We start from the raw sequence: 23,373 nt of genomic DNA on the forward strand, positions 1-23,373 counted from the left end.
TTTCTTACCAGAGCTCACTCAATTACAATCAACATGAACATGGATGACATGTGCAGTTTATCACACTGAGGGAACAAAAGTAGTTTAACAGGAGAGCTTGAAGTATTTCTGCTAATCTGAAGACAAAACTATGTTTAAAAGTCATCTCATACATTTATGGATTTGAGGATGTTTGGATTGTCATTTGTTTTAATTTACAGCAAGGTTATTAAAATTAGTGATTGTATGTTGTAGCAACATCAGAATCTGCAGAATCTGAGAAAACTTACTTATTCACATTAATAGATATTCCCAAAAGTATTTATTTACAACAAATAGGTTTGGCTACAGACACAAAATAATTAGTTTTCTCCAGTTTGAAAGCAACAGTTGTCGAACACCTTTCCTTTTTTAGCTTTGCAGCCATAATTGTGCTGTTTTGCACTAAACCATTAAACTTCCATTCTTTATTGCTGACAGGAAAAAGCTGCAGAAAGAACTTGGTGTGCTTGTCTCTAACACAAAATCTTATCAAAGCCTTTGATTGTTTCCACTGGCAGACCATGCACGACCGTGGCTCACAGATTCAAACATTTAAAGGGATTCTGGGATCAATTTAAATGAAATTTGTGTCACTTCAGGAATGCAGATCTATTAGTCTGCTGGAGTGTGTGCAAACAAAGTAGGTTTGGCAACTTTAAGTTGTAATCAAAAGCTGGAGGCTTTTTATTTAAAGCCAGACAGAGAACTGTTGGTCATTACATTCCCTTGTGGATTCCTAGTGTTCAAAAACCATGCTCAAAATGGTTATAATTCATTCCTGTTTTTAATTAAACAAAAGAGGTCAGAGGGCTTCATTATTCTGATTACACCAAATTGATTTGCATTATGTCATAGCCACATTTTAAGTACTCTCATAAAAGAGCATTTTATATGAGGACCCTGATAAATTGTGTGCAGCACATTTTTGCTACAATAAAGAGTTGAACTGTTCCCTTTGATGTAGCTGATTTTGTCCACATGCATTTATTGTCCTGTAGGATGTTTATGGTCAAGTTGATAAAGAAGCTCATAAAAATGGATGTTGATTAGTTATTAGGGCATGAGATAAACAATGCACCACCATATTTTACAAATTGAAAAATTAGAATGAAAAACATAACTTATCGCAGTAGCAAAGGTTTTGAGGAAAAGTGAACAAGTATGTGACAGGAAAACAGCAGTAGCCGAAAATCTTCCTAAGGTCACCACTGGGGAGCAGCATAGAACATAGAAACAGAGCTTTCTGGTAAAAGTAAACGATGACCAGAATTTCAGCCATGACACTGCAAGGAATTTTTGCGTAGACAAACCGGAAGTGATTAAGGGGATATTAATGCTGTTGTCTGGACACTTGAAGGGGTGTATGAAATCCGTGAAGAATGAGCTGACCGAGCAGCCAAATGAGCAGTCATCTTCAGGTGGTTGGTCAGCAGTGCATTGTTTCTGCATATTTCGAAAAAACCCTAACCCTTGCACTTCGCATTGTTCTTGCTATATCGGTCCCATCCATTAAATTAATAATTAGTCACTTCATAAGGTGTCTATAAGAAAACAAATGATTTCAATCACATTAGGGTGAGGTTTTATTAAAAACTATTACTATTACATTATATTTTAAAAGTCTATAATTGAGCCTAACAGGATTTTATGTTGTGTTGTTGAAGTTGAATGTCTTTATTTTGTGTAAATCAAAGATTTCCAAATTATTTCATGGGCGTATTACTTTAAAAGGAAAAGTAAGAGCAGGAGAGAAAAAAACGTAAACGAGCTGAAGTTCAAAGTAGCCAGACGACCATTGAAGCTGCCTCGTCAGCCGCATGGCAGGATGTGAGTGTAGGTTGGTGCGGGAATAACACCTGCCATTATTCCACATGCTGTGAGCTTAGGTTATTGGGAGCAACTTGAGACGAGTGGTGCCATGCAGCGATAATAGCTTAGACACATGTGTCTTTTTTTGCATCACAGAGGCCAAGGCTGTGGGTTTTCAAGGTGCTCACCCTGCAACATTTGTTGGCAATTAGCCTCGGCCACAAACCTGACTTTCAACAAAACGCACAGACCCTCCCTATTTTCCTCCCCCTCCCATTCTTTCACCCTCCCATTCTTTCACCCCGTCCCCTTTCTGCTTCCTCCCTCCTTTTCTACTCCCTTTGTTCCCCTCCCATGTTTCTCCCTCTCTCTTCACTCCTTGCTTCTATTAAACTACTCTTCTTTTTTCTTTCTCCTTCCCTCCCCTTCAGAAGTTGCTCATGGTTTCAGTCTGAGGAGGTTTAGTGTTCTCAAGCTCTGAACACATGTTCAGACGTTAGAGCAGCCTTTGCCAGTTTTCTTCAGAAATCTAGACCATTTAATTCATTTAATTGTATTAATATAGGGATAATTCTTTATTAGACATAGGTCTACTTTTTATTATTATGTATACTTTTATCCAGTTTGGATGCACATGAATGCCTCTTTTCATATTCTTTGCACTCATTTAAAATTTGTGTAAGTGCACTTACACCGATTTTGATGGTTGGAATACAACTTAGAACCTTTGATTTGTTGGAAAAACTGTAAAAAAAAAGGACTGCATCATCACTTTCATCATCGGGCTGAGCATCAGGAACGGCATCACCTGGCGGGCATCCTGAGAAAGAAATCATGAAAGGTAAAGACTTTTTCCTTTTTATGAAATGTTGGAGGGATTTCTTTATTTATCATGCAAAGAGAAGCCATATCTGTCACTGTGGGATGCAGGTCAGCACCTGCATGGGGCACCAGCCAACCCATATGCTTCTCGTCAGCACCAAACTTGGCAGCGCAGATCCTGAGAAAGAGGGCGGTTGTTGTTGTTGGACATGACTCATATCCGTCAGCTTTAAAACTGTGTATGACTGCAAAACAGGACAATTTTGTAAAGCACAAAAACTGCTTTTCCTCTGCCAGTTTCACACAACCTGACTTAGTGTTCCTGCCAAAAAGTAGGCGAGTGAAAACATAGGAGTTGGATTTAGGTGTGTTTTATCACAACAGGACATGAAAGAAGAGCCTCCAATGGCGTTGAATGGTGTTGATGCTCTTTGAAGAGTCACAGTCTTATAGTACAAAAAGTATGCATCATTTGTCAATCTGTTTAGGCCAAACAGTGTAATTAATAAAATGTGAAAGCCTGCAAATGTGCACCAAATCTATCTCCAAGCTAGTTTTGAATGATAATAATTAAGAGTTTTGACAGTCTGCTGGTTGGGTGCATAGAGGTGCTAATTAACACCAAGCCCAGATGGAAAGGGTTTTATCAATCTGGAAAGGGTTTTAAAGCCATTGTCAAACAATTAATGTCCATCATTCTTCAAAGGAAAAGATCGTTTGCAAGTGTAAGACACTTAAAGCAGTTTCCGTTCTTCCCAGGAGGTGATTTTCTCCTGGGAAGCAACTTCAACCAAAGATCTGTGCAATTATGATGACAAAAAAAAAAAAATCCAAGAGTTTCATTTCAGACCCTACTGAACTCAGCATGTTAAATATTAAAGTCATCAAAGGATAATTCGAAAAAAAAACTTGACAAGTAGATCATGTTTGCAATGGTTGCCAAGAGAAAGCATATTTTCTCTAAAAACAATATAGCAGTACAAAGATAGGTCTGCAAAGGTGCATCGCAATCAAACATGAAAACAAAGTTCTTTGGACAGATGACACCAAAGAAAAGATGTTTGCCTGTAATCCACAGTGCTATGCTTGAAGAAAAACAAACAGCTATTCAGCACAAACATACAAACTATCAAGATTAGTGGTGGCGAGGTGATGATTTGGGTTTGATTTGCACCCACAAGACCTAGATCTCTTGCAGTCATTAACCCCTTTGAGATCTGGGATCTATACATTCACGAATTGTGATCAGCTGGAATGTAGTGGCATGGAAAGACAAGTGGTAAATCTAAACAAAGACATGTTTTGTTGTGCAGAATCTGATGTGATGATGGTTCACAACAACTTTACTTGAGAAAGCATTTGGACATTCTGCCTTATAATCTAATCTAACACTAGAATCTAACACTGAACCCAGGCAGATATTGAGTATAGGAGAAAATGCACATTGTTCAGGTAAATGTTAAATGGTTAATGGACTGAGCTTATATAGCTCCTTTCCAGTCATACTGACCTGTCAAAGTGCTTACACTAGAGCCACATTCACCCAGACACATTCATACGCAGATCGGTAGGCAATTTGAGGTTAAGTGACTTGCCCAGGGGTACATCAACATGTAGCAGGAGGAAGCTGGAATCAAACCCACAACCCTTGCAGATTGCAAGACGACTACTCTTCTCACTGAGCCACAGTTACCTCATTTTGCTTCATTTGATCCCTTCAGCATCCCAGCAACAAACAGACCCGCGATCTCGCTGGATCAATTTGATTGAGGTGAATGACGAAGTGATTCATAATGAGAGGATGGTGGTTGCATACTATTTATTGCATAAAAACAATGTGAGTCAAATTTGGGTAAATCCTGAGAAACAAACAAGACAATGATCCCAAGTATATAAGGAAGAATTAAAGTGTTGAAATGGGACCAGTCAAAGTCCAGACCTCAACCTGATTGAAATGCTGTGGAAGGAGCTTATAAGAGACGTACACCAATAAATGTTTGTAAAATCTAACCAAATACCTAAATAACAATATAAGAGAATGACAAAGCCATACTGAAAACAACTACTTCAAATTAGTAATGCTAACTGTGGTTCTGAAGCATTGCATTTAGGGGATACTTCATTCTTAACTGTGTCAGAAGTAAACAACAAATGACTTACTGTACGTTACATAACTGAGCTAAACCATCAGCTCATGCAGACATGGTGCGTGTTAAAGTGAAACCAAAAGAAAATAATAAATGAACTCTTTAAAAGGACATCTGAAGCGCTCTTCGCAGCCAAAAGGTGCAGGTGGTCTCTTAATGTAGTTTCCAGCCTCTTCCATGCAGAACAAAACATGCTGTTTCACACAATCCTCTCTGGGTTTGGAGAGTATGGGAAGAGAAGGAAGGTGGAGGGGAGACAGGAGGCAGGTGGCTGCTGTGTATATATATATATATATATATATATATATATATATATATATATAGCTTTGTGGCCTCAAACATCATTCCACTGAAAATAATGTGTTACTGCCAGAAAATGAGTGAAGGAGCAAAGAAAACCCCTGAAAGACCTTCAGAAACCTATATAGATAAGAGCTCTTGACTTTATTACCAAGAAAAACCCAAAATGTTCTCGTTAACACAAATGGAAACTAAATATCTTGGTTTCATAATTACAGTTCTTGCATCCCAGTCCTCTTACATAGTGGTCATTGCAGGCACATGGAGGGCAAGTAATTGTGTCGTGCACACCCTGTACCCTTGCAGCGTTGTAAAATCTAACCAAGCTTGTCTTTCTGTCTCATTTGGTTGTCCAGACAAAGTTAGGTTCTGAGAGAACATTCACGGGGAACAAACCCTCCTGTTTCACTGTCCACCACAGTAAAAGAGAAGTCTCTTGTGATAGCCCCGTCTATAGTTTTGCAGACTGCAGTAGTGCATACCAGAGAGCTCTGTGAAGAGACCACACATTCCAGTCAAAGAGGACCCAAATGGCTGACATTTCAAGAAACGTTTGAAAAGGGAGAATCTTAATTTTTATGAGCTGTGGTCTAGACCCCCACTCAGATCTGAAGCGGGTCCCATCTTCTGACTCCAGCTTCACATAAGGCCTAAATTTGTGGATGTCCTTGCAGGGACAAGTTTGCTGTCAGGCTTTTAAAGCTGACACTCCCAAATAAACTCTAGTACAACTATTTACATTCAGAAGTTGACATAATCATTAAATACATGGCTAGAATGTGTGTAATTCAATATGAGCATAAATTCAGCTGTTCTTTGAAGGCTTAAGATTTGTTTGAGAACGTTGGTGAACAAAACCCATCACAAAGAACAAGGAACACAGCAGAGAGTTCAGGGTGAAGGTGTTCCAACCATAAAGGGTATAATTTAACGTATTGACCAACATACATGTTTAAGATATTTGTTTTTATTGTATGTTGGTTTTTAGCTGTACAGCGTCCTTGAGTGTTCTGAAAGGTGCTTCTAAATAAAATTTATTATTAATATTATTATGATACAATACACTATGTCTGGCAGAACATTGCACAAGACCCTCAACTTGCTATCCCAAAGGTAAAGCACGATGGTGTCATCATCATGCTGTGGGTATGCTTTTCTTCAGCAGTAAAGCTGGTCAGAGTTTATGGAAAACCTGTTTGAAGCTGCAAAAGCCTTGAGATCCAAAGTTATTCATGAGTTAGAATGGCCCAAAGTCCAGTCCTAAATCCAGTTCTAAATCTGTGGCTCATGAAAAATTTCACACATTTCCTTGGATCTTTTTGTGGTGTAAGCATCTTTATTGGACTGCTGATTCCTCATTATGAAGCAACTGATGTGGCATGCTCATGCAAGAAATGCTCATTTCTTACATTTGTCACAGTCTGTGACAGAAGTAGAGTGCAGAAGGGTGGGTGAGGTAGAGGAGAGGCTGGGGAAAGGGTTTGGAAAGTCCAGAACCTCTGGAATCAAACCACAAAAGGAGGAACCACAAACATGAAGTGGTGGTGATGGTTAGCAGGTCTCTAATGTTGCATTAAAGAACATTAATGTTCTGTGCTGGAAGCTTCATGTAAGCTGAGAGCAGTTCTCTCACATAAAAATTTAGATGTTAAGTATCCTTTTTTTATATTTCAGAACCATGCATTCACCTGCAAAGATCTCTCAGGCAAGAAGAAAAGAAACAGGAGATGTTTGTAAAAGCACACTTACACCGCCTGTTACATGTCAGCCATTTCTTGCTCTTGTAAACTGCTGCTTGGCTCAATATTTTCATAGCTGTTGGAACTGCTTGATCTACAACATCTGGGCCTGAGGCCACAGGCATGAACATGAAAAGTCACAGTGTTATATTTTATTGACATTAAATAGTATCTTGTTCTCAAAAGACTCTTTTCTCTTACCTTAAATCCAAAGCCAGAGACAAACAGAATTGTGCAAAAGTCATTGGTCTTGTCTTACATACTTATAACCTGTTAATGTGGCTTCTATCATTTACTTTTGTTTTAACTCATTTTCAGTCCAGAACCTGATCAATTTTAGAGGGATTTTATTAGCAGTCTGTTAAACAGACAGAAATTGATCTGTTTTTTTCTTTTAGGTGAAACTGTACAAAACACAAAAAAACAACTGAAATTATTTTGAGTCTAGGAGTGCAACTAGCTGAAGTCTTGCAGTCAAGTGTTAAAGATTCCAATAATGACCCCGTACTTAATTTCTTTCATTTTTTGGGACACTGTCAGCCAATGAAGCCAGGCACATTTTAAACAATATTTCCTAAGTGCTTTGCCTGACTGAAAAGGTGTGCCCTGGTCATGCTGTGCTGCAGTCAGATCAGCTTAGTTCTGCTCTGTGTGCTTTGGACAAGTCCACTTCCTCACTAATGAGACAGACTACGTTTTTCCAACACAGTGCAGTCAAAAACCACAGGCGTAGTGGGAAGACAGTGAAAAGGATGGGTGTAAACCTGGAACTAGTGGAAGTATAAGTACTGATTTTGAACCTTAGCTTTTAATTTAAAAATGAACCTAAAAACCAAATTTAAACCAAAGAGGACAAACAGCTTGGCAACATTCTGTTAAATGCTTTCAAAAATCACCAAAGAAATACATACATTTTTGGAAAAGCTTGTGTTAAATTTATGAAACTTCTACTGGAATTAATATTCAGTCCAAACTGAACACCCCATGTAGATTTTGTTTATCTTTCCAAATGTATTAATTGTCCTACTCAGTGACCAGGTCAAGAAATTCGTAATTTAACCCTGTAGCTGTTTTTAGTTTTTTTACTTACTGTGTGTCTTATACTTTATGCTTGATTTTAATGTGTTTTTTCTTCTCCCCTTTCACTGCTCCTCTGTGTTTTTCTCTCCCTCCTCCTAGTTTCGTTATGTAACATGTAACCTTTGCTATTTTGTGACTCGTCCAAACTGACCTCAGATGTTCCACCCCTCTCTCATGTAAACTTGGACTTTTATGTAGCGTTTCCAGCACAGTAACAATGTTTCTGTTGATTTATCCTGTGACATCATTGTCTTTGCGTGGTTTTTGAAAACTGAATGTTTCTATTCTCTAATTTCCTTCCAGCAGAGATCTGTTTTTTTTTTAACCACCCCCCAAATAATGATTTTTGAACATGTTTACTTGGGATATAACCATTGGAAGTATGCCTCAGTTATGCTCTGACACTAAAAACCTCTGCCGGTGTTCTCATGCCACCCAGTTTTTGTTTTGTTTCCGCACCATAAAATCTAGACCTCTCCTCTTAATTAGTGATGTGGTGGCCCACAGATACTGAACCACACTCAGAGGTTTCAGAAGTTTGGAGCAAAACTGAATTAAACAGGAAATTAAAAGGCTCACAATCCCCGTTATATGCTTTTTCCCACTCATACAATTTACATTTCAAAAGTTCAGTTTCCAAAGTATGAAAAACAGGAAAAAACAGCTCTTTGAGTTCTCATGAATTTGTTTTTGGCAACTCTATTTCAAATCTTAATCAATTATGTTGCTGCAAACAGCACAAAGCATTAGTTAAACCATAATTATAATAAATTGTGCTACTTTATTATAACAGGATTCTTTTTACATTGTTTACAACTTCTTTGCTGTGTATTTCCATTTATTTTGGGCTTAACTGGAAGATTTAGAATCAGAAAACCAAATTTAACTAAAGAGTTAAAATTAAATCTAAATCTCTGGCACATTTAGGTTTAAAGTAATATTTTAATATTATGAACATGGTTCTTCTGACTGGAAGTAAAATTAGTAATTTTGGAGCGGCCCAAACGGCGAGGAGCCCATTCAACCTCAGACTTGGAGATCAGTACCATAGATAAATCATCCAAAATAGTGGGGGAAACAGGCAAAAAGCTGGTCAGCAGTTAGTTTGGTTTGATTGCTGTAATGTCAGTAAAGATTTTTCCATTGATTGTTGGGAAGCGTGGAAATAATGTTTAGCATTTTAATAAAATCTGCATAAAACAGGTCATTTTTTTCTTTACTTGATATTCCTTTTAAAAAGCCTTATTATGTTTTGAGGGATGCCTGTTGGTATTCATTTCAGAAACAAATGTCTTGGTTGAAAACAAATATATTTTAATCTAAAGCTCCCAGGATTATAAATAATTTGGGGCTCAACTGTGGATACAACAGTAAAAAAACAAAAACGTTTGACCTGAACAATCTCTTAATTATCTGTAGAATGATTACATGGCATGGCATTGCAAGATCTCCAATGTCCGCTTCTGGTTGGTTGATCCATGCCTCATGAATTCAATTCAATTCAGTTTTATTTATATAGCGCCAATTCACAACACATGTTGTCTCAAGGCACTTCACAAAAGTCAGGTACATACATTCCAATTAATCCTAACCATTGAACAGTGCAGTCAGATTCAGTTATTTATTCAAATTGGATAAAAAGTTTTTCTATCTAAGGAAACCCAGCAGATTGCATCGAGTCAGAGACTTGTAGCAGTCAGTCCTCCTGGATGAGCATGTAGAGACAGTGGACAGTCACTGGCGTTGACTTTGCAGCAATCTCTCATACTGAGCATGCATGTAGCGACAGTGGAGAAGAAAAACTCCCTTTTAACAGGAAGAAACTTCCAGCAGAACCAGAACCAGGCTCTGTGTGAGCGGCCATCTGCCACGACCGACTGGGGGTTTGAGAGAACAGAGCAGACACACAAAGAGAACAAAGAAGCACTGATCCAGGAGTCCTTTCTAAGGGAAGGAAAAGTAAATGTTAGTGGATGTAGCTCCTTTAGTTGTTTCATCTAGAAAGAAAGAACAGATAAACTCTGAGCCAGTTTTCAAGGTTAGAGTCTGAAAGAGAGCACATAGAGTTTGTTACAGTTAAGCTCAGTCAATTGCCATGTCTAGGAGAGAGAAAGGGTTAAACACTGAAAGCCAGGGCCAAGTGGATCATCTGTAGAAGGTGAGCATTAAGTTGTTGCCAGCAGAAGCTTGGACGATGCCCCTCTCCAGAAAGGTGTAACAGGTAGACACAGGGTCAGGCCAGGTGTAGCTTCTGGGAAGAGAAAAGAGAGAGAACATAAAGTTAAAAACTGAAATAACAGCAAATAATGCAAAATTGGAGAGTAGTGTGAGAATGTAGCGAAGAGGGTGAAATTGGTCATTATGTCCTCCAGCAGCATAACTACAGAGATAGTTTCAGTTTCAGTTTATTTATTTATATAGCACTTATTTGCAACAATGTTGTCTCAAGGCACCCCACAAAGGGTCCGGAACAGCGTGGGGCCGCCGTGGAGGCCAGACCAAACCACCGAGTGCCAGAGCCCGGCCACCCCAGAACGGGCCACGTGTAGGGGCACTAAGTAAAATAATAAACTGATAAAGTTTGTCCATCTAGAGCCCACTGATGGCCATTGTTATACTAAAAACCACAAGGATTGGGATACCTCTCTCTGTCAGACTGATTATAACCATTGGAAAAGAGAAGGGGTCACACAGGCAGCAGAAATGGAGGGTGTGTTTGCACCTCAACCATAACTGAGCTGGTTTAGGCTAAACCTGACTCCCCCTTACTCCATCCAACAGGGAGGGAGGAAGGCAGAGGTAAAAAAAATAAGGAAGAAAGCCTAAGCCACTCTAACTATAAGCTTTATCAAAAAGGAAAGTTTTAATCCTAGCCTTAAAAGTAGACAGGGTGTCTGCCTCACGGACTAAAGCTGGGAGCTGGTTCCACAGGAGAGGAGCTTGATAACTAAAGGATCTGCCTCCATTCTACTTCTAGAGACTCTAGGAACCACCTGTAAACCTGCAGTCTGAGAACGAAGTGCTCTGTTAGGAACATATGGAACAATCAGATCTCTGATGTAAGATGGCGCTAGATCATTAAGGGCTTTATATGTGAGGAGGAGAATTTTAAATTCTATTCTGGATTTAATAGGGAGCCAATGAAGGGAAGCTAAAATAGGAGAAATATGATCTCTCTTTTTAATTTTCATCAGAACTCTTGCTGCAGCATTTTGAATCAGCTGAAGGCTTTTAACTGCATTTTGTGGACATCCTGATAGTAAAGAATTACAATAGTCCAGCCTTGAAGTAACAAATGCATGGACTAGTTTTTCAGCGTCACTCCTGGACAGGATATTTCTAATTTTGGCAATGTTCCGGAGGTAAAAGAAGGAAATCCTAAAAAACCTGTTTAATATGGGATTTAAATGACATGTTCTGGTCAAAAGTAACACCAAGGTTTTTTACTTTATTACCGGAGGTCAATTTAATGCCATCCAGGTTAAGTGATTGACTAAGCAGTTTCTTTTTTAAAGACTCCGGTCCAAAGACAACAACTTCCGTCTTGTCTGAATTTAGAAGCAGAAAATTTAAAGTCATCCAAGTTTTTATGTCTTCAAGACATGCTTGTAGTCTATCTAACTGGTTGGTTTCATCAGGATTTATGAATAAGTAAAGCTGAGTATCATCATTGTAACTGTGAAAATTTATCCTATGCTGCCTGATAATTTGACCTATTGGAAGCACATATATAATAAAGAGAATTGACCCAAGTACTGAACCCTGTGGTACTCCACAATTAACCCTGGAGTTTAAAGATGATTTATCATTTACATGAACAAACTGGAATCTGTCAGACAGATAAGATTTAAACCAGCCTAGCGCTGTTCCCCTGATCCCTACAGCATATTCCGGCCTTTCTAAGAGAATATTATGGTCGACTGTATCAAATGCAGCACTGAGATCTAACAGAACCAGTACAGACACAAGGCCATTATCTGAGGCCATAAGAATATCATTAATGACTTTCAGCAGAGTTGTTTCAGTGCTATGATGAGCTCTGAAGCCTGACTGAAACTCTTCAAACAGGTCATTGCTGTGTAAATGCTCACACATTTGATTAGCAACTATTTTCTCAAGAATTTTAGATAAGAATGGAAGATTGGATATAGGTCTCTAATTTATTAAGTCATCTCGATCAAGCGAAGGTTTCTTAAGTAAAGGTTTAATTACAGCTACCTTAAAAGCCTGCGGTACATATCCATTTACTAAAGATAGATTAATCATATCTAAAATGGGGCTGGTAATTAGAGGGAACACTTCCTTAAATAATTTGGTTGGGATTGGGTCTAACAAACAAGTTGAAGGTTTAGATGAAGCTAATATTTCTGATAACTCAGGAAGCTCCAGAGGGTCAAAACAGTCCAAACACAAATCAGGTTCTGTAGTTATTGCCAATGTTGTCTCACTTGCTGAGGATGAAGTAATCATCTTCAGGAGTATGTCAAAGATTTTATTTTTAATAGAATCAATTTTATTTAAGAAGAATCCCATAAAGTCATGACTGCTAAGAGCTAAGGGAATGGATGGCTCAACAGAGCTGTGACTCTGTGTAAGTTTAGCAACTGTACTAAAGAGAAACCTAGGATTATTCTTGTTCTCTTCTATTAATGATGAGAAATAAGCTGTTCTAGCTTGGCGAAGTGTCTTTTTATACAACAGTAGGCTATTTTTCCAGATTAAATAGGAAGCCTCTAGGTGTGTAGAGCACCATTTTCTCTCCAATTTTTTAACATTGTGCTTTAAAGGACACAGATCTAAGTTAAACCAAGGAGCCTGCCTCCTGTGAATAATTACCTTTTTTTTCAAGGGAGCTGCATTGTCTAATGCACCACGCAATGATGAAGTAACACTATAAACAAGAGAGTCAATTTGTGAAGGGGCAGAAACTAAATTATTGCCCTCCACTGTGCTTTTCTGTGATAATGAGGAAATTAAAAGAGGAACAGATTCTTAAAAGGTTGTTACAGCATCGTCTGATAATGATCTACTATAATGAAATTTTCTTTCAGGTGGGGAGTACTCGGTTAAATTAAACTCAAAGGTTATTAAGAAATGGTCAGACAGGACAGGGTTATGAGAAAATATTGTTATGTCTTTACACTCAATGCCATATGTCAGCACAAGGTCCAGAGTATGAAGACAAAGGTGGGTTTATTAATGTTTTGTGCAAAGCCAATTGAGTCTAAGATAGCATTAAACGCTATATTTAGGCTGTCACTTTCAGTGTCAAACATGAATGTTAAAATCTCCCACTATAATAACTTTATCTGTATTTAACACTAAATCAGATAAAAGGTCTGAAAACTGATCTAAAAATTGAGAGTAAGGGCCTGGTGGACGGTACAAAACAACAAACAGAAGTGGTTTTAGTGCTTTGCAATTTGGATGAGGAAAACTAAGGATTAAATATTCAAAAGAGTTGTAGCTATTGATTGGTCTGGGACTAATCAATAAATTGGACTGAAAGATGGTTGCTACTTCTCCTCCTCGCCCAGTATTTCAAGGAATGTGAAAATTAAAATAATTAGTAGGAGTTGACTCATTTATAATGCTCCTTCCCTGGAAGATTCAGTTTGTGATAATGAGCAGAGCTTACTGTTATTCTTTTTCTTTAATTTATTTCTTTTTTAACAATGCGGTACTGAATCTGATAAATATATTACAAATATATCTGTGGCTTCAAGAAATGCAAAATGCCAGCATTGTAAACTTAATAGCACCACATCTGTCTCAGAAACGTGAATGCAAAGTCAAATATTTCAGATTGAAAGAAAAGTAATATCAATATTATGACTATATGACACTGTTTCAGCAGTCTGGCAGCCCAGTGTGACGTTGTTTGCATAAAGACCAGCTCAGACCATACTGTAAAGTCCAACTATCTCTCATCAGGTGCTTGTCAAACCTTTTACTGTATATAAGGATGTTCCGCTGTCCTTTTTCTTCACCCAGTCCCCTGTGGTTTAATTATGTGTTTCCATACCATCAGGTTCTGTTTCATCATAGCCTGAGGTGTGGAGATGGAAGGTGTCCAGTTGATGACAAGTTTTGTAAAGTCTACAGCTATAAAAACCTGAAGCCAATCCTTTTGTGGGACCCCTAATAAAAACTGACTTTAGGTTTATTAGCCCTTGTGGTTTTACAATAGTTGTGATGACAACCTCCTCAGACTTTTAACACACACAAAAATCCCTCAGGAATCAGCACACAACCTACAGCTGCTTTCCTGCTTTCTGAGTGGGAAAAGCTCTGAGAAAACATTTGAGCAGGACAAAACAAGGCTGGGGCCAAATGCTGCGTTGTAGGAGAGATGAAGAAGCAGATAGTTTGTTGCGGTTTGATAGAACTAATTAAACTTGATAGAGTTAGAAAAAAATGTTTCACTTGACTAGATTTTCTAACATTTGCTTTGTATCTTTGTCTCTATTTTGCAGACAATGGCGGATACGAGAACCAGCTTTTCAAAGGTACTAATAATAATGAAGTGAAGCCCATGAGTGGCAATTGGTTTTCTTGTCCTTGTATTCGTTCACACTATAACATTTGCTAACTTTTTTCTGAAAACAAAAAGCCTGCTTAAAACTATCACACCTGATTTGTTTTTTAAAAGGCAAAAAGGCTACGCATCATTGATGAAGGGGGCTTTTTTAATGCCACTAGAAAGCATCGACACCCATTCACTTTTTCTTAAAACAACTACACAAAACAGCCCGTACCGACATAGAAATGTAAAAATGTAAATGTAAAATGCATTCAGACGTTTGTACTCGTAATTGTACTCATCATCTTCCGCTTTATCATAGCTCTCTTCACCACAACGGACCGGCACCGCGCCCTCATTACTGCAGCGACTGGACTGATCTGTCTGTCGATCTCCTGCTCTGTTCTCCCCTCACCTGTGAATGGGAGAATGTATTTATAAACTTTTAATCAGAGAATTTTACAAAATGCTTCTGTAATATGACTGGAATCCACCTATGGTAAATTCAGTTGTTGAACAAGATTTGAAATAGAACACATTTGTCTATGTACCGTCTCTCAGTTGACAGCAAATATTAGAGCAGGTTGGAGGGGAGTTCCTGCCTCAAGTGGAGGAGTTTAAGTATCTCGGGGTCTTGTTCACGAGTGAGGGAAGAATGGTGCGGGAGATTGACAGACGGATCGGTGCGGCTGCCACAGTAATGGGGGCGCTGTGCCGGTCCGTTGTGGTGAAGAGAGAGCTGAGCCGAAAAGCAAAGCTCTCAATTTACTGGTCGGTGTACGTTCCTACCCTCACTTATGGCCATGAACTTTGGGTCATGACCGAAAGAACGAGATCCCGGATACAAGCGGCTGAAATGAGCTTCCTCCGTAGGGTGGCCGGGCACTCCCTTAGAGATAGGGTGAGGAGCTCGGTCATCCGGGAGGGGCTCGGAATAGAGCCGCTGCTCCTCCACATCGAGAGGAGCCAGTTGAGGTGGCTCGGGCATCTATACCGGATGCCTCCTGGACGCCTTCCTTGGGAGGTGTTCCAGGCACGTCCCACCGGGAGGAGGCCCAGGGGACGGCCCAGGACACGCTGGAGGGACTATGTCTCTCGGCTGGCCTGGGAACGCCTTGGGCTCCCCCTGGAGGAGCTGGAGGAGGTGTCCGGAGAGAGGGACGTCTGGGCGTCTCTGTTGAGTCTGCTGCCCCCGCGACCCGGTCCCGGATAAAGCGGAAGACGACGAGTACGAGTACGAGTACGAGTATTAGAGCAGAAACCCAGCAAGGAATTGTCCGTCGACCTCAAAGACTGGAATTGTATCAAAGCCAAACTTCTGGGAAGGATACAAAAACATTTTAGCAGCACTGTGCGTCCTAAAAAAATCATGTGGCCTGCAATAATTGGAAAAAGTTTCAAACCATCAGTATGATCCTTAGAATGCTAGGGAGCATGAACCTACAATGCTGCAATTAACCTGCAGTTAAGGCTGCCTTAAACTGAGTTATCAGGGAAGCAGGGCCTTGGTCAGGGAGCTGACCAAGTATCCAATGTTACCTTGTGGAGATAGAACATTCATCCAGAAGGTCAAGCATTGCTAATGTACACCACCAATTAGGCCTCAATGTAGTGGCCAAACGGAAATGGCAGCAAGACTAAAATCCACTTAGTTATCACTGGAGAGACATAAAAATGGCTTTTACTGACACTGATCATCCAATCTGAATGACCTTGAGAGGATCTCCATAAAAGAATGGGAAGTAGTCGGTAGTACCTAAAACAGGTGTGCCAAGCTTGTAGATACATACCCAAAATGTCTTGAAGCTGTGACTGCTGAAAGTAACTTCAACAAAATATGAAGCTATGTTGTGGGTGTAAATACTTTTGTTCTTATCATTTTAAAATAAATGCATTTTACTTTACAAATTTGCAAAAAAACGTCTGAAAATATCCTTTCTACCTTGTGATTATGGGCTATTTTGTGTGAGTATGTGTGTGTGTTTTTTTTTAAGAAAACCAAAACAAAACCAAAACGAGGCTCTAGTTGGTAGCACTGTTGACTTGCAGCCAGAAGGTCCTCAGTTTGACTCCTGGCTCCTTGACTCTCTTTCTGCATGGAGTTTGCATGTTCTCCCCTTGCATCCATGGGTTCTCTCTGGGTGCTCTGGCTTCCTCCCTCAGTCCAAAAACATAATTTGTCCCTCTAAATTCCCCTTAGGTATGAATGGGTGTGTGCATGGTTTTTTGTCTTGTGTGTCGCCCTGTAATGGACTTGCAACCTGTCCTGGGTAAACTGGTGGAGATAGGCACCAGCTCCCCTGTGAACCAGTATGGAAGAAGCGGGTATAGAAAATGGATGGATGGAAAGCCAAATCAGTTTTTACAATGAGTAATAATATGAAAATAATAAAGGGGTGCCAGCACTGTTTCAGCTGTTATGGTTAGGGACTGTAACACAGCTTTGTTGTTTTGTATCAAACCGACAGGGTTATGAAGCAAACATTAGTGTTGTCAATAAAAAAAACTGTGACCTAAAACTGTACTATCTACATTTTCCTTCACCCCTCAGATGAGGACTTCATGGGCGAGGAGGAGGAGATGCCTTCTTTCAGAGGTGAGCTTCACAAGAAAACAAATTTGAATATGGTATTATTAATGCTTCTATAATTCCTTCATTTATTCAGTGGTCTACCACAGTGTGTGATCTGAAGGTAGAGCATATAAAACCTGCTTAACTAATCATGAATAAAACTGCAACAGTTCTTGGAACATAAACATATTTGGTAACTCAATGAATTGGACAAAGTACATCTGATCAGAGAACAGAGTCGGTGTCCAGGAAGCAGCGGTTAGGATCAAGCAGGAACTGCACAGCCAAGAAAAGAAATCAGCAACCAGCAGCGGGATATTTACATACAAACCAAACAAAAAGCCGTAAATCAACAACATATTCACATATTAACTGTTGTCAGTTTCCAAGATTATTCATTATAATTATTAAAGAAATACTATCCATATTTTGACTCCTATTGATATAAATCCTCTTTGACCACCTGTTGACATTTAAAATGGACTACAATAAATAGAAACATAAATTTTAGATTTCTTAAAAACACTCCTGGCAATATTTTCATGCATTCTGTAAATCTTCATGCCCTTCTGCTTTATACACTTGCTATGTTCCATTTTTCTTCAAGAGACAAGAAAACAATCGGGTCTACAAGCACAACTCTATGAGTTAAGACTTGTTTTGAAGGTTAAAGCTAAGGTGAGGAGACATGCATGCAGATTTGCAATATTTTAATGCAGTATGAAGACAGCAGCCAACCAGGTCCTGCTCACCAAGAAAATGTGAATGAAAATTGTACATATATGAAATGATCAAACTTCTGCTATAAGCTTTCTTACTTTACACAGCCAGTCACTCTTCTGTAGTTGGAGATCTTTCAGTCAAATAATTCCACAAACACATTTTAAGGCCAGAGGGGAAAACCCTTTAGAGCTGTGGCCTCCAGACTGTGCAATGCATTAACTTCATCTTTGTGTTGTCTTGATTCTGTTGATTCTTTTAAGAAGCAGTTGGAGACTCATTGATTCAGACAGGCTTTTAACTAGTTTTATGATGTATGATGTATTCATGTACTATCCATATTTTGTACATATATTGTACATGTATTCTGTTATTAGTCCTTTTTTTATGTTGTATCAGCTGTGTTTTTTATGCTTGTATTTATTGTGAAGCACTTTGTGGTTTTCAACTTGTGAAAGGTGCTATATAAATAAAGTTTACTTACTTACTTACTGACTTACTTAAAAGAGCACTGCTTAATGTTGCAACAGATTCCCCAGATGCTTAAAGTTAACAAAATGTTAATACCATTCATAAATTCACTCATTTGAAGCTGTTGTGCACATGTTTATTGACAGACGTACCTTTAATCATATTACCTTTGTGTATATCCAGGTCGTTCAAGAGTTGGCTGTATGAAATGTCAGCAAAGCCACTCTCTCCAGCTGGCTGTCAAAGTCCTGTATGGTTTTGTTGCTTTCCTCATCATAACTGTTGCAGTTCTGGCATCACTTGGTGAGCTCTGTTTTACTTTTAGTTTTGCTATTTTGTCCCTGATTCTGTCTTCACAGAAGAAAAAAAACATCCTCTATGACTGATGTCTGATTTAGTTCAACTCATTATTGCTGAAATATGTAATATTAAGCAACACGTTGCCAAACATTGCTGAGTCTTTATGAATTGCAGACCATGCCTGGTGTGTTTTACCTGACAGCCACTCAGCACTAACGTTTTTTTTTTTACATTAGCAGTGTTTTGTTTTTTTACTGCAACTAAGCGCCGTAAATCTTTATATTTAACTGGTGTTGAGAGATTTAAAGCCTGGTGAGTGATCCAAACCAGTTCAAAATAAAAACATGTTTTCAGGTAGATAAAATAATAACATTGGGGTTGTTTTAAGTAAACTGTGAACTGTGTGTGTACATTTAACTTCTTGTTGTGCAGGAATCATGACAACAGACTGCACAATGTCCTTTAAGGTCTAAGGTTGACTCAAATTGTGTATCGCTAAACTGTCCATGATCAGGCTGTAAATAGACACACCAACTGTTTAGTATTTTTGATTGTTGATCGTAAATTAAGATTATAATCAGTTGACAGGCCACAAATATATCTAAATATACTATTAAGCTTATTAAGCTGTGGCCAACTAATGGTTAGCTATAAAGACATGAGTTAACTTGGATCCTTGGAACAGTTAACTTGGAACAGTCATCTTTGTCACAGTTCCAGTTGTGTTAAACCATTCAATTACTGCAGCAATAGTAAATAATGGAGATTGTAGGTAAATACCTATGTGTCCTTATATTTGTAGCTATTGTGTTTATTTCTTAACTTATGAGGATAAACACATATGCATGTTCTCTTGAACCAAAACAAGATATTTTTCAAGATATCACACAGATAAATGAAATTCAAATAAACTGCAGATGTATTTTTTGGATTAAAACGATCAGTGATTGCTTTTTGTTTAAAGTATTTTAATTCTTAAAATTTCACTGAATTCATTGGATTGTTCGAATATCCTTGCACACTGGGAGTGTGGCATGTTATGTTGACTGTAACCAAATAAACATTTTCCTTTTGTGATGAAGTCAAATATCTCTATAATGAAGATGGAGCATTAATTTCATGAAAACCTTCAGCACATTATGAGGTGGGATACACCGTGGACAGGTCAACAGTCATTCATAGGGCAACACAGAGACACAGGACAAACCATGCGCACACACACTCACACCTAAGGGCAGCTTAGAAAGACCAGTCAACGTTATAGTCAAGTTTCTGGACTGTGGGAGAAAGCCGGAGTACCCGGAGGGAACCTATGCATGCATTTGGAGAACATACAAACTCCATGCAGAAAGACCCCAGACCAGGATTCAAACCCAGGACCTTCTTGCTGCAAGGCAACAGTGCTACCAACTGTATCAGCATGCAGCTCCTCAACTGAATATTTGTAAAAGAAAATAACTCTAAAAAACACGTTGTTGACTAAATAACAGAAATATTTTCTTACCTCTACTGAAGTAATTTTCTACAATCTGTAACCAATAGTATTAGCCCTTTTTATCATATCATTGCATCTTGAAGTCTAATACAACTGACAATTGAGAGATAGTATGTGCTGGACATGTGTAAGCATTTATCTGTATTTATGCAAACAACCTATTATATAGACTTCCATCAATCCTCTAGGTCAGAGCTTAAATGGGAAAAATACCATGAAAATACACACCACACATTGTTGCGTTCTCCCTAATATAAGCTTGCACACACAAAACTCTCACACCCACTAAACTCTTAGTTCTCTCTTGGGATATATGGTAGGGGCCAAGACCCGGCCAGCAGGTAAAACAATAACTTGTCCATGTTTTGTAAGCTAATGAAAGCTTAATATTTCCGATTTCCTGTTAACACTGAAGGTTAGTTGGTGTTAATAATTTGTGGATTTGGAAAATGTATACGTTTTAATCTAACTGGTATTATTCTCTGTTTTTCTCTCACTTAATCATGAAATTAAGCAAACAAATAAAATTTATGAAAACGTATGACCTTTCATGTCATTCTTTAATTCTTTCATTTTTTCTGTGTCTTTAGTGTTCAGAAAGGTGGACAATTTGTCAGAAGAAGAATCAGCATACAACAAGAAGATTGTAAAAGTTCAAGAAGGAATAGAAGGTAAAGTAACATGCGTTAGAAATAGTTTTTTCTACATTTCATGGTTTCAAACAAATAAGGAATTAACAGACAAATTAATATCTGGCAGATCAGCTACAAGTGATGTTTATATTCTAAGCTTAAAAATGTTATGCCATGGAAGCATACCTTCAGTGTGCAATTCTTTTAGGCTTTAGTAAAATATTTCCTTTTCTCAAGTCAAAATTTGGCTGAACAACTTGGCACTTCATTGAATTTCAAAGCACTCCAAAATTTTCAAATGCCATGCAAACACAATTTGTGCAATTAATTTGTGCACTTATTCTTATGGACACAGTTGGATGAATCTGCGGTGTAAATATATAAGTCTATAAAACTAGAACAGTTTTTCTACAGGTTCATGCTCTTTATTGGTAATTAAACACAATTCTTATGCACATTGCAAGAATAAGATTTAAGACAGGACATAAACAGAATATTACAATGAAATAATAACATTAAAAACATGGTTAATGTCAAATATAAACTGGTTACAAATATACAAACAAAATAATTGCATTGGGATGTTTTTTAATTTTATCTAAACATCTGTCACTATGTCTGAGAAATGCACAACTGACTTTTTAGCAATTCAACTTTCTCATTTTCTAAGATTTCAAAGGTCAGCCTCCACAAGACTCTTTGTATTTATCTCTAAAGACGATACGCAGATTTCAGGCTTAAACCCTTGGGCAAGATTTTGCTAGAAGGCTTTGCATGTTTTTGTTGAAGCGCATACAACATTTCAGCAGAAGGGTGGAGTCTAGTTTGTTTTATGCACAATCATCTTTAGATTCTATACATAAAGAGTGTTGATGGTATTGTGCTTACAGTTTAAGTTATAACCCAAAATGCATTTACCACTATAGCACCAACTATTGGGGAGCGGTAGGGATTTTTTTAATTTGTGGAGTGACACATGTACTGTACTTTATTTCTAAGAGAAGCCTCCAGTTATTTTCCAGTTTTGGCTGCAGTATCAGTTGCCCTGCCTACAAATAAAACAACTAAAACGTAGTTTTTAAATGTTAAAAACAAGAGTTAATAGTCTGTACTATGACGTTTGCTTAAACTGTGATCTTTAAGGTGTTTATTATATTCATTGCCTCTGTAAATAAGTCGTAACACATTGTGGGGGGCTCATTTCATTCATCTTATAGATACAACTTCTGAATCTGTTGTTTAAAAAAAATTACAATTTTTTTTCCACAAATAAAAAAAACAGTTTTTGAGTTATAGTTTGAACATTTGACCAATATATACCATCCAACTCACATATAGTCTTTATAAAGTCTGTAATGTTCACTTAGCTATTGCTGTTATTCATCTTGCCTCTTTGCTCTTCCCTTTCACCTCCTTTCTTACCTTCATGTCTTAGATCTGAGGTCTGTTTCTAACAGTTCAGACTGCCTGGATGTCTCCTTTTACAGTGAAGAGATCAACAGGCTAAAGAGAGAATTTGAAGACATCCAGAAGATGATACTGGGTCAAGAGCAGGTATGACTAATCTTAAACCAAATTCAAAGTGAGGAAGGTTTTTCATTTTGTTTAGTACAGTCATTTAAAAACTGAACAAACACTATTAAATATATAAAATGAGTAAAAGGACTTAATATTCTGAGTCTGACTAATCTCTCTTTGATTACTAAAACTACCCAGTTCCTGGATCAGGCTTCCCAAACACAAACCACTATAAAAGCCGCAAGCAACAAGCTGACACGGGAAGTCCAAAACCACCTCATGTCACTGAAGCTCCTCAACCAGTCTCTGGAGAGATTCACAAATCAGGTGGCAGGTTGGAAGGAGGTGATTGATGAAACAGAGGAAAAGATGACATCTCTGACGGAGGATCAGTATGACGTAATAGCAACGGCACAACAAATTAACACAACAGTGGCACTGAGGTGATTGAGCAGCAGAGAGGAGCATGGACAGCATACAATATAAATGTACATTTTGACTCTGTAATCCATCTAGTGGTTGTTGAAAGTTTCAGTCTGGAACCACAATTCCTTTTCCATTTATACATGCCTTTGTTTTCTTAAAAAAACATAATCAAAGTTTAATGTTTCATGCACTGCACCTCATATCTGTGTTACTTTCTCCTTTGTTCAGCACAATGTGGATAGATGCCCTCCAAAAAAAAGCAGACGATGAGACTGCTGTTCTCCAGCAGTTTACGAGCGATTGGCAGAACTACAGTCGAGTTCTGAGCACCATCAAATCCAACATTAGCAGCACCTCTCAAAAAATGCGTTTCCTTCAGAACAGCATCATAATAGATCAGCAGAGAATGGCCATGTCCTCTGAGGTGATCTACGACCTTACACAACAGGTAAGACTAGATTTAAAGTAGGCTGGTATATTTCTGAAGGAAGCTGGTTTGATGAAGGTGTTATTGCTTGGAGGAAATGGTTACATCTTTAATTTTAAATTCTTTTAGTACTCAAAATGCAAAGTTTTTGTATCTTTAGATGGTCCAATATCTAAAAACAAATCCTTCAGCTGAGTCCTTTCTGGTGTCGGTTTCCTGACATCAATCTGGAGACCAACATAAACCATGAAAGCAGCAGTATTTTTCAAATTAACTAAACAGACTTTAGTCTCCTTCACAACCAGCCATTTTATCAACAGAGCTGACCATGACCTGCACAGATGTAACCTTTGAATTGCTCCATGACTCTA

At 38.2% G+C, this 23,373-nt stretch overlaps 1 protein-coding gene across 2 annotated transcripts in view; it reads left to right on the plus strand.

Moving 5' to 3' along the window:
- The window catches only part of scara3 (scavenger receptor class A, member 3), a 33,826-nt gene that overhangs the window by 4,933 nt on the left and 5,520 nt on the right, over positions 1-23,373 (plus strand). Inside the window, exons 1-8 of one of the 2 annotated variants that reach the window (XM_047388650.1) lie at positions 2,267-2,671; positions 14,395-14,427; positions 16,993-17,037; positions 18,388-18,507; positions 20,590-20,670; positions 22,067-22,185; positions 22,348-22,592; positions 22,804-23,023. In XM_047388650.1, the coding sequence (XP_047244606.1) occupies positions 2,665-2,671; positions 14,395-14,427; positions 16,993-17,037; positions 18,388-18,507; positions 20,590-20,670; positions 22,067-22,185; positions 22,348-22,592; positions 22,804-23,023 (870 nt within the window). In that variant the 5' untranslated portion in view covers positions 2,267-2,664. Of the gene's footprint in view, positions 1-2,266; positions 2,672-14,394; positions 14,428-16,992; positions 17,038-18,387; positions 18,508-20,589; positions 20,671-22,066; positions 22,186-22,347; positions 22,593-22,803; positions 23,024-23,373 lie in introns of those variants that run through there. The other variant, XM_047388651.1, reaches the window with a different exon arrangement.

Source organism: Girardinichthys multiradiatus, chromosome 15 (assembly GCF_021462225.1).
Source record: "Girardinichthys multiradiatus isolate DD_20200921_A chromosome 15, DD_fGirMul_XY1, whole genome shotgun sequence".
In the NCBI taxonomy this organism is placed as follows: domain Eukaryota; kingdom Metazoa; phylum Chordata; class Actinopteri; order Cyprinodontiformes; family Goodeidae; genus Girardinichthys; species Girardinichthys multiradiatus.